This window comes from Schistocerca serialis, chromosome 4 (genome assembly GCF_023864345.2).
Source record: "Schistocerca serialis cubense isolate TAMUIC-IGC-003099 chromosome 4, iqSchSeri2.2, whole genome shotgun sequence".
In the NCBI taxonomy this organism is placed as follows: domain Eukaryota; kingdom Metazoa; phylum Arthropoda; class Insecta; order Orthoptera; family Acrididae; genus Schistocerca; species Schistocerca serialis.
In genome coordinates this window covers 780,630,250-780,645,628 of record NC_064641.1, presented here as the reverse complement: position 1 = coordinate 780,645,628, position 15,379 = coordinate 780,630,250, and the positions used below count along the sequence as shown (strand labels likewise).

The window sequence follows — 15,379 nt, the reverse complement described above, 5'->3', positions numbered from 1 at the left end:
TGTTAGTTTATTTGGTATCAATCTCTCAATTGCTGCCGATACTATTTCTCTGAATTTAAGCCACATCTGGTCTACACTTATATTATTAATTTGGAATGAGTGGAGATTGCCTCTCAGGAAGAGGTCAAGTGAACTTTTATCTGCTTTTTTGAATAGGTATATTTTTCGCTTATTTTTGGAGGATTTATGGATTACAGTATTCAACCTCGCTACGACAACCCTGTGTTCACTAATCCCTGTATCGGTTTTGATGTTCGTTATTAACTCAGGATTATTTGTTGCTAAGAGATCAAGTGTGTTTTCACAACCGTTTACTATTCGCGTGGGCTCGTGAACTAACTGCTCGAAATAATTTTCAGAGAATGCGTTTAGCACAATTTCGGATGATATTTTATGCATACCTCGGGAATTAAAAAGAGTTCAGGTTTGGGATGAGTTAGAATGTCGACTTCTTCATAAAGGTGAAGAGTGGACGCACATCACATTAATGTCCTCCAATATGTGCCCGTTTACGTTTGATCAGCAGTTGTATACACTAATTTCCGAAAGCACCTAAGAAACATTCAGAGTTATTTTGCAAAGAAATTAGTAATCTTCCTGTGCTTCAGTGACCCCCAAGGTCAAGCGCATTTTCTGTTGTGACAAAAGCCGAAAAACCATCATCGTCTACTTTCGTTCTAAGGACCTAAATGCGCAACAATTCCAATGACAACCTTGCCTACTTTGGAGTGCCAGATGGAATTGGTTTTGCTTCATCTTCTTGTCTTTTTATTTCCACTTCCTCAGAGTCTAAAATTTCAACGCCAGACTGGCGGAACGTGATAAACCTCAAAATGATCTTCAAAGTGTAGGACACATCAAACCTTGTTACGCTGACTAGATTCCAGAGAAAAACAACAGGGACACTTGTATTTATACTTTATACCTAACTTCATTACTATACATGAGCTTACCTTTCTTGTCAGTTATTTTGATATTTTGAAATCGATAATGGGTCTATGACGATACAGCAGCTGGAAACCTCATAGGAAGAATGTATCTTCATTTTGAGAACTGGAAAGGAAAGTGTAGCTAGGCCTACATTACATGTAAATAAAATTCTTTTCTTCAGACAGAAATAATAAAGACTGATACATACTTTTTATTGTAATAACCTGGCTACACTTTCTGCAATGTTAATCATTTACTAGGTACTTAGGGACAATTTGGTAATCCTAAAAACTATGTGATATTACTAAAACATTTCATATTAAAATTTAAGAGTTCAGGCTGTTAGAGTAAGCGTATGTGCTCCCTGATTTCAAAATTAAATATCTCGAAAACAAAGATCGATAGAGGAATGCAGTAAACGGTATGTTTATTGTGAAAGATGTAAGAAGTTTATACAGCAGTTTGAAATAATAGTTACAAAAGCTGCTAACAGATAGCGCTGTACGCTGTACAGCTCATATCAGCATACATTAGTGAAATAATCGTATGAAAACAATGTACATGACAAATAACGTTCAATAAGCACTGCTAACACATGCCTCATAGCTCACATTCTTCACAAAACTAACTTCCGTATGGCTGCAGTCCCGTTACGAGAAATGGTTTCAGCAAAGCGATGCTCCTTTATACCTCCTTTATGTTACGTCTTCTTTGCACGCAGTGTGGTTCCTTAGCGAATACAGGAGCGTTCATGAACAGAAAATTAAGATAAATACATCTAATATCAAATAGTACAATAATACAGAACTTTGTTGCTTTTTTTGTCTCAGTTACTAACAGTAGATTCGAATGTAGAAATGTATACAGACACAAAAGAATTATAAGTCTTTCATTCTCCAATACAATGTCTATTCAGAAGATGTTGAGTCCTGGCCACTATGAAGGTCTGTTAGTGTTATTCAGGTGGCAAACACAGAAAAAGGGCTTAGTGTTTCAATGTTCGAACTTAAGTACAGCCACCGCCGAAGCTCCGGAGAGGGGATCCTTGCATCTCATTGGCAGCGGCGTAGTCCTTCGTGACAGCGCTCTAGTGTCGCGGTGGCGGCTGTAGGGATCGCGGCGGCGTAGCTGGTGGCGGGAATATTCCACGATGGCCCACAAAAAATGATGCCTTTTTTCAGCCGAAATTGGCCGAGAATAAAAATGTGTTGCTTTCCTTACTGAACGCCTCTCGTACAAACACACATTGATTTTTGATTCTCCTAACATATGGCGAGATTTGTCACTAGAACATTTTCATATGATTTCCACGGTTTAAGGAGGTTTTTCAAGGGACAGTGCAACTACTTTGGTTTATCGAAAAATTTGATTTATTTTTGAACTGGCAAGAGTCTACTGTACTACTGCAAGTGCGTGTTTTTGTGAGACATCAAAAGTTATTATGTCAAAATTCACTGTACACTTTGTCCTTTATTAACTCCTGCTGTCGTGTTATCAGTTTCTGAAGTCCTGTATCTGCTACTGCTGTATCCGACGTGGCGTCGGACAGTGATATCGATATTCTCCGCAGGCTTCGCCGATGATTCTGCAAATCGCCGACACTGATAGCAGGAAGAGAGACACGTGGTCTGATCCCGTGATTGCCAGACACGAACAACGCTGTACCCAGCGAGGATGCAACAATCGATCCTGTCGTTATTCTCTCCGGCCGATCCGTCATCGACGACTTGGCATATTTTTGGGACATATTTGTGGTTTCTAATCCGGCTGGAGTAATCGCAAACGCGTCGAGTTTCAAGTGAGGATTGTTTAACGAGAATCGATAGATAACTGGTAGTCGACGGCAACATACCGACGGTATTCTATAAGCCAACCATCGGCTCAGTAGTACAGACTGTCCTTGTAAAGATTGTCCGCAGCTCGTGGTCGTGCGGTAGCGTTCTCGCTTCCCACGCCCGAGTTCCCGGGTTCGATTTCCGGCGGGGTCAGGGATTTTCTCTGCCTCGTGATGACTGGGCGTTGTGTGATGTCCTTAGGTTAGTTAGGTTTAAGTAGTTCTAAGTTCTAGGGGACTGATGACCATAGATGTTAAGTCCCATAGTGCTCAGAGCCATTTGAACCATTTGTAAAGATTATCAGCTATTCCGCCTCAGGAAGCACCCATAAGGAAGAAGGCATTTCTTGCTCACTGAATCCCGTATAATTTTCATTTGCCTGAACGATATTTTATCACGTGTGTTTTGCTTAATAAACTTCCCAAGTTCTGTGGTAGAATAGTTTTCATTAAAGATAATAAAGAATACTGCAGTATCTCGTTTAGACCCGCTCTCCTTTATAGGTTCTTATTATGTTGTTGTACATGCAAACCTGTCCTCAAGGCGATCGTCGATTTGAACATCAAAGTGTTTCAATGGCGACGGTAAGCCCTTGCCTTCCGCCGACCTTTCACCCAAGTTGCTCAGCAGATCATAGGGTGACCTGCGAATTAGCGACGTTTCTGAACCACGGTGCACCCAGACATTTACGGCACACGCTTGTCATTGCCGGAGCTAAAATAAGTAATAAGTGATAGACAAAATCTTTCGCACCAACTGGAGACGGCATCATGGACCTCCGTCTATAGCAGTCTATAGCTAGCCGAATGAGCCGCCAATCTACATCAGATTTATGTAATATTCTCAAAAAAGCGACACAAATATGGCAGAGATACAGTCATTATCGTACGAAAGGGTGTGAAGAAAAATGTGGTTTCATTAAAAAAACTATGTCTATTTTTATTTCCTTTCCTTCTACAGTACGATACTTTCGATGGAGCGACTGATTTTAAAATATAAACTTATTTATTCGCTATGTGTATTGCTTTCTGTAGTCTTTCGGTAACATTAAAAAAAATGATCAGCACATTTCCTTGTTACAAAGTGGTTATAATACAATTATTTGTGTTGTCCGTCCTGTAAAAATTCGCAGTTATTGGTAATTAAAATATTCAGTTTCATACTTTCGCTATCAGATGCTAAACAATTTCGAGTGTCTTTAACTGTGCCACTCTGTTTCTTCTCTCTCGTATCTGCACGGATGGGACACATTAAATCGTGTCGCGTCATTGGTGCGTTACAATAGGCCACCCTCGGCTCTCAGTGACGTATGAAACACGAAAAAAAAACACAACTACTTCAAATTACAAACTCTCATGAATATAACAAAAGTTAGTCTTTGGTGATAGCAAAATAAGAAACGATTATTTGGAACATCTGCGTTTATACACCGTGTGCAACAAATCTGTAGATTTAAAAAAAGTTTTGACAGTGTTGACTGAATTACAATTTTTGAAATTTTGAACGTATGAGGGATAAAATGCAGAGAGCGAATGGTTATTTACAACTTGTTCTGAAACCAGATTGCATTTATTAGAGTCGAAAGACTTGAAACGGAGCAGTGGTTCACAAGGGAAAAAGACGGGATTTGGAAAGGAAATTAAAAATCAGGGAGAAGAAATAGAAAAACTTTAGGTTTTCCGACGAATTTGTAATTCTGTCAGAGACACAATGACTCGGAAGAATACTTGAACGGTGTTGATAGTATCTTGAAAAAGGGTTAAAAGATGAACATCAACCAAGAAAAAAAAAGGTAGTGTAATGTAATGAATGTAATGGAATTAATTAGGCGATACAGAGGAATTGGATTGGGAGAAGAGACGTTAAAAGTAGTAGATAAGTTTGGAATTTGGGCAGCAAAGCAAATGCAGATGGCGGAAACAAAGAGGATATAAAATGCAAACGTGATATCAGGAGAAGTACTTCTGAAATTTGTGAATATTTAATACAAACTGAAGTGTTATTAACTCTCTTCTGAAGGCATTTGTCTGAATTATAACCTTGTACGGAAGTAGAACTTGAACTGGCAAGAAGAGGATACAAGCTTTTATCACGTGGTGCTCCGGAACAGTGCTGAACATCAGATATGTAGAACGAGTAACGAATGAGCAGGTGCAGAATCGAACTGGGGAAAAAAGAAATTTACGGCCCAAGATGACTAAAAGAAGGAATCTGTTGACAGAGCACATTTTGAGACACCAGGGAATCGGTAATGTGGTAATGGAAGAAAGTGTGGGGGATAAAAATTGTAGAGGAAGACCAAGAGATGAGTACAGATACTACATTCGAAGGGATGTCAGTTGCAGTGCTTCTACGTCTACACCTGCGTAACAGACGATACATCCTATTGTACCAGTAATTAGAGTTTTTTCTCATTCAAATAACGTACGGAGCGCGAGAAGAATGATTGTGTAATTCTCCCATGCGTGCGGTAAGTAACATAATCTTGTCCTGACGATCCTAATTCTGGACATTTGGGGCATCGCATTGTCCTGCTGGAATTGCCCAAGTCCGTCGGAATGCACAATGGACATGAATGGATACAGGTGATCAGACAGGATGCTTACGTACGTGTCATCTGTCAGAGCCGTATCTAGACGAATCAGGGGTCCCATATCATTCCAACTGCACACGCCCCACACTATTACAGAGCCTCCACCAGCTTGGACAATAACCTGCGAGGTCCATGGATTCATGAGGTTGTCTCCATACCCGTACACGTCCATCCGCTCGATACAATTTGAAATGAGATTCGTCCGACCAGGCAACATGTTTCCAGTCATCAGTAGCCCAGTGTCAGTGTTGAAGGGCACAGGCGTGACTAATGCAGTCATCGAGGGTACACGAGTGGGCCTTCGGCCCCGAAACGCGATATCCATGATGTTTCGTTGAATGGTTCGCACGCTGCCACTTGTTGATGGCCCAGGACTGAAATCTGCAGCAGTTCGCGGAGGGGTTGCATTTCTATCACGTTGAACGATTCTCTTCAGTCATCGTTGGTCCCGTTCTCGCAGGATCTTTTTCCGACCGCAGCCAGCGATGTTGGAGATTTGATGTTTTACCTTATTTCCCCCCCCCCCCCCCCCCCCCCCATGAACCATGGACCTTGCCGTTGCTGGGGAGGCTTGCGTGCCTCAGCGATACAGATGGCCGTACCGTAGGTGCAACCACAACGGAGGGGTATCTGTTGAGAGGCCAGACAAACGTGTGGTTCCTGAAGAGGGGCAGCAGCCTTTTCAGTAGTTGCAGGGGCAACAGTCTGGATGATTGACTGATCTGGCCTTGTAACATTAACCAAAACGGCTTTGCTGTGCTGGTACTGCGAACGGCTGAAAGCAAGGGGAAACTACAGCCGTAATTTTTCCCGAGGACATGCAGCTTTACTGTATGATTAAATGATGATGGCGTCCTCTTGGGTAAAATATTCCGGATGTAAAATAGTCCCCCATTCGGATCTCCGGGCGGGGACTACTCAAGAGGACGTCGTTATCAAGAGAAAGAAAACTGGCGTTCTACGGATCGGAGCGTGGAATGTCAGATCCCTTAATCGGGCAGGTAGGTTAGAAAATTTAAAAAGGGAAATGGATAGGATAAAGTTAGATATAGTGGGAATTAGTGAAGTTCGGTGGCAGGAGGAACAAGACTTTTGGTCAGGTGATTACAGAGTTATAAATACAAAATCAAATAGGGGTAATGCAGGAATAGGTTTAATAATGAATAAAAAAATAGGAGTGCGGGTAAGCTACTACAAACAGCATAGTGAACGCATTATTGTGGCCAAGATAGACACAAAGCCCATGCCTACTACAGTAGTACAAGTTTATATCCCAACTAGCTCTGCATATGATGAAGAAATTGATGAAATGTATGACGAGATAAAACAAATTATTCAGATGGTGAAGGGAGCCGAAAGTTTAATAGTCATGGGTGACTGGAATTCGTCAGTAGGAAAAGGGAGAGAAGGAAACATAGTAGGTGAATATGGATTGGGGGGAAGAAATGAAAGAGGATGCCGCCTTGTAGAATTTTGCACAGAGCATAGCTTAATCATAGCTAACACTTGGTTCAAGAATCATAAAAGAAGGTTGTATACCTGGAAGAATCCTGGAGATACTAAAAGGTATCAGATAGATTATATAATGGTAAGACAGAGATTTAGGAACCAGGTTTTCAATTGTAAGACATTTCCAGGGGCAGATGTGGATTCTGACCACAATCTATTGGTTATGAACTGCAGATTGAAACTGAAGAAACTGCAAAAAGGTGGGAATTTAAGGAGATGGGACCTGGATAAACTGAAAGAACCGGAGGTTGCAGAGAGTTTCAGGGAGAGCATAAGGGAACAATTGACAGGAATGGGGGAAAGAAATACAGTAGAAGAAGAATGGGTAGCTCTGAGGGATGAAGTAGTGAAGGCAGCAGACGATCAAGTAGGTAAAAAGACGAGGGCTAATAGAATTCCTTGGGTAACAGAAGAAATGTTGAATTTAATTGATGAAAGGAGAAAATATAAAAATGCAGTAAATGAAGCAGGCAAAAAGGAATACAAACGTCTCAAAAATTAGATCGACAGGAAGTGCAAAATGGCTAAGCAGGGATGGCTAGAGGACAAATGTAAGTATGTAAGGCTTGTCTCACTAGGGGTAAGATAGATACTGCCTACAGGAAAATTAAAGAGACCTTTGGAGAGAAGAGAACCACTTGTATGAATATCAAGAGCTCAGATGGCAACCCAGTTCTAAGCAAAGAAGGGAAGGCAGAAAGGTGGAAGGAGTATATAGAGGGTTTATACAAGGGCGATGTACTTGAGGACAATATTATGGAAATGGAAGAGGATGTAGATGAAGACGAAATGGGAGATAAGATACTGCGTGAAGAGTTTGACAGAGCACTGAAAGACCTGAGTCGAAACAAGGCCCCGGGAATAGACAACATTCCATTAGAACTACTGATGGCCTTGGGAGAGCCAGTCATGACAAAACTCTACCATCTGGTGAGCAAGATGTATGAGACAGGCGAAATACCCACAGACTTCAAGAAGAATATAATAATTCCAATCCCAAAGAAAGCAGGTGTTGACAGATGTGAAAATTACCGAACTATCAGTTTAATAAGTCACAGCTGCAAAATACTAACGCGAATTGTTTACAGACGAATGGAAAAACTGGTAGAAGCGGACCTCGGGGAAAATCAGTTTGGATTCCGTAGAAATGTTGGAACACGTGAGGCAATACTAACCTTACGACTTATCTTAGAAGAAAGATTAAGAAAAGGCAAACCTACGTTTCTAGCATTTGTAGACTTAGAGAAAGCTTTTGACAATCTTACCTGGAATACTCTCTTTCAAATTCTGAAGGTTGCAGGGGTAAAATACAGGGAGCGAAAGGCGATTTACAATTTATACAGAAACCAGATGGCAGTTATAAGAGTCGAGGGGCATGAAAGGGAAGCAGTGGTTGGGAAAGGAGTGAGACAGGGTTGTAGCCTGTCCCCGATGTTATTCAATCTGTATATTGAGCAAGCAGTAAAGGAAACAAAAGAAAAATGCGGAGTAGGTATTAAAATTCATGGAGAAGAAGTAAAAACTTTGAGGTTCGCCGATGACATTGTAATTCTGACAGAGACAGCAAAGGACTTGGAAGAGCAGTTGAATGGAATGGACAGTGTCTTGAAAGGAGGATATAAGATGAACATCAACAAAAGCAAAACAAGGATAATGGAATGTAGTCAAATTAAATCGGGAGATGCTGAGGGAATTAGATCAGGAAATGAGACACTTAAAGTAGTAAAGGAATTTTGCTATTTAGGGAGTAAAATAACTGATGAGGGCCGAAGTAGAGAGGATATAAAATGTAGACTGGCAATGGCAAGGAAATCGTTTCTGAAGAAGAGAAATTTGTTAACATCGAGTATAGATTTAAGTGTCAGGAAGTCGTTTCTGAAAATATTTGTATGGAGTGTAGCCATGTATGGAAGTGAAACATGGACGATAACTAGTTTGGACAAGAAGAGAATAGAAGCTTTCGAAATATGGTGCTACAGAAGAATGCTGAAGATAAGGTGGGTAGATCACGTAACTAATGAGGAGGTATTGAATAGGATTGGGGAGAAGAGAAGTTTGTGGCACAACTTGACTAGAAGAAGGGATCGGTTGGTAGGACATGTTTTGAGGCATCAAGGGATCACAAATTTATCATTGGAGGGCAGCGCGGAGGGTAAAAATCATAGAGGGAGACCAAGAGATGAATACACTAAGCAGATTCAGAAGGATGTAGGTTGCAGTAGGTACTGGAAGATGAAGAAACTTGCGCAGGATAGAGTAGCATGGAGAGCTGCATCAAACCAGTCTCAGGACTGAAGACCACAACAACAACAACAACAACAACCTTATTTCTGATAGTCACGGTACACTCGTGAAATGGTCGTACGAGAAAATGCCCACTTTTTCGCTGCGTCGGACATGCTGTGTCGCATTGCTCGTGCGCCAACTATAACACCACGTTCAAACTCACTTAAATGTTGATAACCTGCCATTGTAGCAGCAGCAAACGACCTAACAACTGCGCCAGATAATTGTTGTCCTATATAGGCGTTGCCGACCGCAGCGCCGTATTCTGCCTGTTTACATATCTCTGTATTTGAATACGCATGCCTATACGAGTTTCTTTGGCGCTTCTGTGTACATAAACCACTATTGTGACAATGTCATGCGGAAAACAATTACTATATAATGAAAAAGCATAAACCGGTACGTACAAGGGAATGGGAGTCTCTACTCATCAAATTACCAAGGAATTGAACTGTTCAGGTACAGTGATTGATAATGTCGTTAGAAATTGCTCACGATATGAAGAGAACGGCAAGTAGAAAATTATGTGAGGCATGGTAAGCGTTACTTTTGCCCAAAGAAGGGGCGACAAACCTTTATTCTTCTCAATTTGCAGCTGATTTACAGTTACCAGTCCCTGCCAGGCGTGTACGACAAAATTTAGCGCGTGACAAACATAAACAGACTAGACTGGAGTTTGCTGAAAAATATACGTCATGGACTTAAGAATGGTATAAACTGATGTTCAAGTGATGAGATAAAGTTTAATTGAGATTGGTAGGATAAATTTCCATATCACTGGCATGATCTGAGAACAGAGCAGCGGGTAAGAACGAGCAGAAATTTTGGTGCTGAAAGTGTTATGATGTGGGGAGTCTTCTGCGCTAAAGGTAAATCACAAATTGCTTGGCTGAACACTGGAATGAACTCTAACATGTCCAATGTGATACTGTTTACAGAACTGATTAGTATACTTGAGCACGTAATGTACGAAAGTCGAATGTTTCAACAAGGTAATGCATCTGTGTACGTTTCCGCTACAGTCAAAAAGTGATTTGAAGAATATCGATGTCTTGCTCTGTCCTGTACGTAGCCCTGATTTGAACTCCGTTAAAATATTTAGGGAATACCTGTAAGTGGTGTTTATCGGAATGGAGACTAGAAAGCTACTCTCTAGGAATCAACATGGGTTTCGAAAAAGACGATCGTGTGAAACCCACCTCGCGCTATTCGTCCACGAGACTCAGAGAGCCATAGATACGGGTTCCCATGTAGATGCCATGTTTCTTTACTTCCGCAAGGCGTTTGATATAGTTCCCCACAGTCGTTTAATGAACAAAGTAAGAGCATATGGACTATCAGACCAATTGTGTGATTGGATTGTAGAGTTCCTATATAACAGAAAGCAGCATGTCATTCTCAGTGGAGTAAGAGTGACTTCATGTGTGCCGCAAGGGAGTGTCGTAGGACCGTTGCTATTCAGAATATATATAAATGACCTTGTGGATAACATCGCAAGTTCACTGAGGCTTTTTATGGATGATGCTGTAGTATATCGAGAGGTTGTAACAATGGAAGATTGTACTGAAATGCAGGAAGATCTGCAACGAATTGATGCATGGTGCAGAGAATGGCAATTGACTCTCAATGTAGACAAGTGTAATGTGCTGCGAATACATAGAAAGAAAGATCCTTTATCATTTAGCTACAATATAGCAGGTCAGCAACTGGAAGCAGTTAATTCCATAAATTATCTTGGAGTAGGCATTAGGAGTGATTTAAAATGGAATGACCTCATAAAATTAATCAAAAATGGTTCAAATGGCTCTGAGCACTATGGGACTTAACATCTGTGGTCATCAGTCCCCTAGAACTTAGAACTACTTAAACCTAACTAACCTAAGGACATCACACACATCCATGCCCGAGGCAGGATTCGAACCTGCGACCGTAGCAGTCGCACGGTTCCGGACTGAGCGCCTAGAACCGCGAGACCACCGCGGCCGGCATAAAATTAATCGTCGGTAAATCAGATGCTAGGCTGAGATTCATTGGAAGAATCTTAAGGAAATGCAATCCGAAAACAAAGAAAGTAGATTACAGTACACTTGTTCGCCCACTGCTTGAATACTGCTCACCGGTGTGGGATCCGTACCAGATAGGGTTCATAGAAGAGATAGAGAAGATCCAACGGATAGCAGCGCGCTACGTTACAGGTCATTTAGTAATCGCGAAAGCGTTACGGAGATGATAAACTCCAGTGGAAGACTGTGCAAGAGAGACGTTCAGTAGCTCGGTACGGGCTTTTGTTGAAGCTTCGAGAACGTACCTTCACCGAGGAGTCTAGCAGTATATTGCTCCCTCCTACGTATATCTCGCGAAGAGACCATGAGGATAAAACCAGAGAGATTATGGCCCACACAGAGGCATACCGACAATCTTTCTTTCCACGAACAATACGAGACTGGAATGGAAGGGAGAAACGATAGAGGTACTCAAAGTACCCGCCGCCACACACCGTCAGGTGGCTTGCGGAGTATGGACGTAGATGTAGATGTAGATGAACGGAAGTCAATTTGAGGCCGTATGTGAGCTGAAAAGAGTGACACGAGAAGAGTGGGCGACAATTTCACTTCAGGAACTTCTGACCTAATAAAGTTAACGCTGAAGAGAATTTTTGAGGTATTTAGGAACAACCGAGATTGGACAGAGTTCTAACAGTGCAATAACACAACAGGATAGTGAGTGCCTTTATACCAATTTCCATCCATATAATGCAAACGCCTTGTTTTGTTACTCGTGTTATAAAAGAATGGCCATTGAAATTGCAACACCATTAATATGACGTGCTACAGACCTGAAATTTAACCGACAGGAGGAAGATGCTGTGATACACAAATGATTAGCTTTTCAGAGCATTCACACAAGGTTGGCGCCGGTGGCGACACCTACAACGTGCTGACATCAGGATAGTTTCCAACCGATTTCTCATACACAAACAGCAGTTGACCGGCGTTGTCTGGTGAAACGTTGTTGTGATGCCTCGTGTAAGGAGGAGAAATGCGTACCATCACGATTCCGACTTTGATAAAGGTCGGATTGTAGCCTATTGCGATTGCGGTTTATCGTATCGCGACATTGCTGGTCGCGTCGGTTGAGATCCAATGACTGTTAGCAAAATATGGAATCGGTGGGTTCAGGAGGGTAATACGAAACGTAGTGCTGGATCCCAACGGCCTCGTATCACTAGCAATCGAGATGACAGGCCCCTTATCCGCATGACTGTAAGGGATAGTGCAGCCACGTCCCGATCCCTGAGTCAACAGATGGGGACGTTTGCAAGACAACAACCATCTGCACGAACAGTTCGACGACGTTTGCAACAGCATGGACTATCAGCTCGGAGACCGTGGCTGCGGTTACCCTTGACGGTACATCACGGACAGGAGCGCCGGCGATGGTGTACTCAACGACGAACCTGGGTGCACGAATGGCAAAACATCATTTTTTCGGATGAATCCAGGTTCTGTTTACAACATCATGATGGTCGAATCCGTGTTCGGCGACATCGCGGTGAACGCACATTGGAAGCCTGTATTCGTCATCGCCATACTGGCGTATCACCCGGAGTGATGGTATGGGGTGCCATTGGTTACACGTCGCGGTCACCTCTTGTTCGGATTGACGGCACTTTGAACAGTGGACGTTACATTTCAGATGTGTTACGACTCGTGGCTCTACCTTTCATTCGATCCCTGCGAAACCCTACATTTCAGCAGGATAATGCACGACCGCATGTTGCAGGTTCTGTACGGGCCTTTCTGGATACAGAAAATGTTCGACTGCTGGCCTGGCAAGCACATTCTCCAGATCTCTCACCAATTGAAAACGTCTGCTCAATGGTGGCTGAGTAACTGGCTCGTCATAATACGCCAGTCACTACTCTTGATGAACTGTGGTATCGTGTTGAAGCTGCATGGGCAGCTGTACCTGTACACGCCATCCAAGCTCTGTTTGACTCAATGCCCAGGCGTATCAAGGCCGTTATTACGGCCAGAGGTGGTTGTTCTGGGTACTGATTTCTCAGGATCTATGCACCCAAACTGCGTGAATACGTAATCACTTGTCAGTTGTAGTACAATATATTTGTCCAATGAATACCCTTTTATGATCTGCATTTCTTCTTGGTGTAGCAATTTTAATGTAATTGTAATTCCGTCATGGGTTGTTTATGTCTTATATGTATATACTGCTTCATAGTAAATTCGATACATATACGCTTCAGACATTGTACTATTACTTTCTTAGAAGCTTAACTTTATACCCATTTCCATTCTGCAGCGAGAAGTGTTGTAGGGCGCCGCAACTGATGCAGCGGATAGCCGACGCTGCACTGAGTTTGACGGTGGTGGTGGTTTGTGCAGGTGACCTGTTCGTGCTGGTGTTCAGCATGGACAGCCGGGAGTCGTTCGAGGAGGTGGTGCGGCTGCGCGAGCAGATCCTGGAGACGAAGCTGAGCGCCTGCGCGTCGGCCAACAGCTCCTCGTCCAGCCGCAAGAAGGCTGCGATGCCGCGGGTGCCCATGGTCATCGCCGGCAACAAGTGCGACAAGGAGATGCGGTGCGTCTACTCTCTCTGCTCCCTTACTTCAACATTCTTCACTTTGCTCTCGTTCAATACAATCCTAAATATATGCCCCTTTTTACACGAAGTGTCCCATTTATCCAGATCACTGCAAAAATACTGCAGGATAAATAATAAAACACCTTCAAAGACAAGACTATTTTATTGTCAAGTGAGGTGACAGGTAGCCCACCCTTGTGTGAGTATACGATAACCAATTCAGATCAAATGAAACACAAATATCACAGTAAATGGTACCCAAACAGTAGCATCAACACGCAACATACCTCCCTCTGGCTGCAACATACGTATTCTCACACGTAAACTGCCGTAAAGGCGTAGAGCAGCATCCTGCGATAGACTATCTCAAGCGTCTTGTGCTTTTTGCTGCATTTCGGCATTGTTTCTTGCAGGACCTGAAAACCGAGTAAGTTTCCTCTTCATCACGTTCCATACGCATTAAGTTGGAGAAAGATCTAGTGATCTTGCTGGCCAGGACAGAGGTTGCCACGACGAGGAACACGTTGCATCACTGCAGATGTGTCGTGGATAAAACGAGCGAGACCCCTCGCCTTTTCATTATACTGATCCGCACAGCTTTTAAGTCTGCTGCACAGTATAACAGGCAAGGTGACGATGTGCTACCAACATACCATGCACAGGCGTGAAATTGACGAACTATCCAAAATTGTCAGACTGTTTTCAATCATATGTAAGACAATACGAGGGTTGGAACTTAAATAGTGGCAACTATTTATTCACAACCGATACAAAAGTGTTACGTGTTTGCACCTGTTACTGTCCTTCAAAGTAGTCACCAGCGTTGTGTAGAACCCGTTGCCGTTACTCGCTAATAACAGTATTTTGTTATTTCGATAAACATCCCGAATGATTGTCACATAGGCGGTGACATAAAGGTAGAAAATTCATATTTTAGAGTCCAGAAAGCCCTATGCAACAGAAACTGCAGATCATTTTGCCATTTTCATTGCGAAATTGCCGGTTTTTTCTTGTCTGAGGTAATAATAGAGGGCTGTTTGCCTGGGTTGTGTGCTAGCGTAGTGAAAGGTGTTTGCTATTGCATGGGGGGTCTCGTTTGTTTTCGGTTCTAATCTCGACGGAGGCAGATAGACTATCAATAAAGCAATTTTAAGAAATTCTCGCGCCCCCAATACGTTTTATTGCTACATTTATTCTGTACTGGCACCCTGTGGATGTTAATATGAAACTCTTGTAGAATTTCATACTTGTTACTGCCTTCCTTTTTCCGCTTCTGTGAATAACTGAATTGGCTTTCGTGTGGCACTGAATGATTTTTAACTGAATTTCGTTATGAATCTTCACGCATTGCTAAATTTGCACACTTTCGTGGTAGGTCAGCAACGGTAATCCACTATGTCTAGTCTGAAAGTCGACACAATCCGTTTCGCGGCCGAATGCGCAAAATATTTTGCTAATTTATAACGATCTGGGGTACTATGTCTTACTAGAACAGTTGCGTTATCTCGATAACTTGAAATTCATTTTTATTAGTGCAGTTCATACTAATTAGCGTTTCTTCTTTTATTTCTATCTAATATTTACGTGTTGTGTTAAACACACTAATCAGCATTAATATAGCCTT

The 15,379-nt window shown here is 42.3% G+C and overlaps 1 protein-coding gene across 1 annotated transcript in view; it reads left to right on the top strand.

Moving 5' to 3' along the window:
• LOC126474763 (GTP-binding protein Rhes) overlaps positions 1-15,379 on the top strand; it is a 626,634-nt gene that overhangs the window by 490,523 nt on the left and 120,732 nt on the right. Inside the window, exon 3 of the mRNA XM_050102240.1 lies at positions 13,557-13,752. Within this exon, the coding sequence (XP_049958197.1) occupies positions 13,557-13,752 (196 nt within the window). The remainder of the gene's footprint in view (positions 1-13,556; positions 13,753-15,379) is intronic.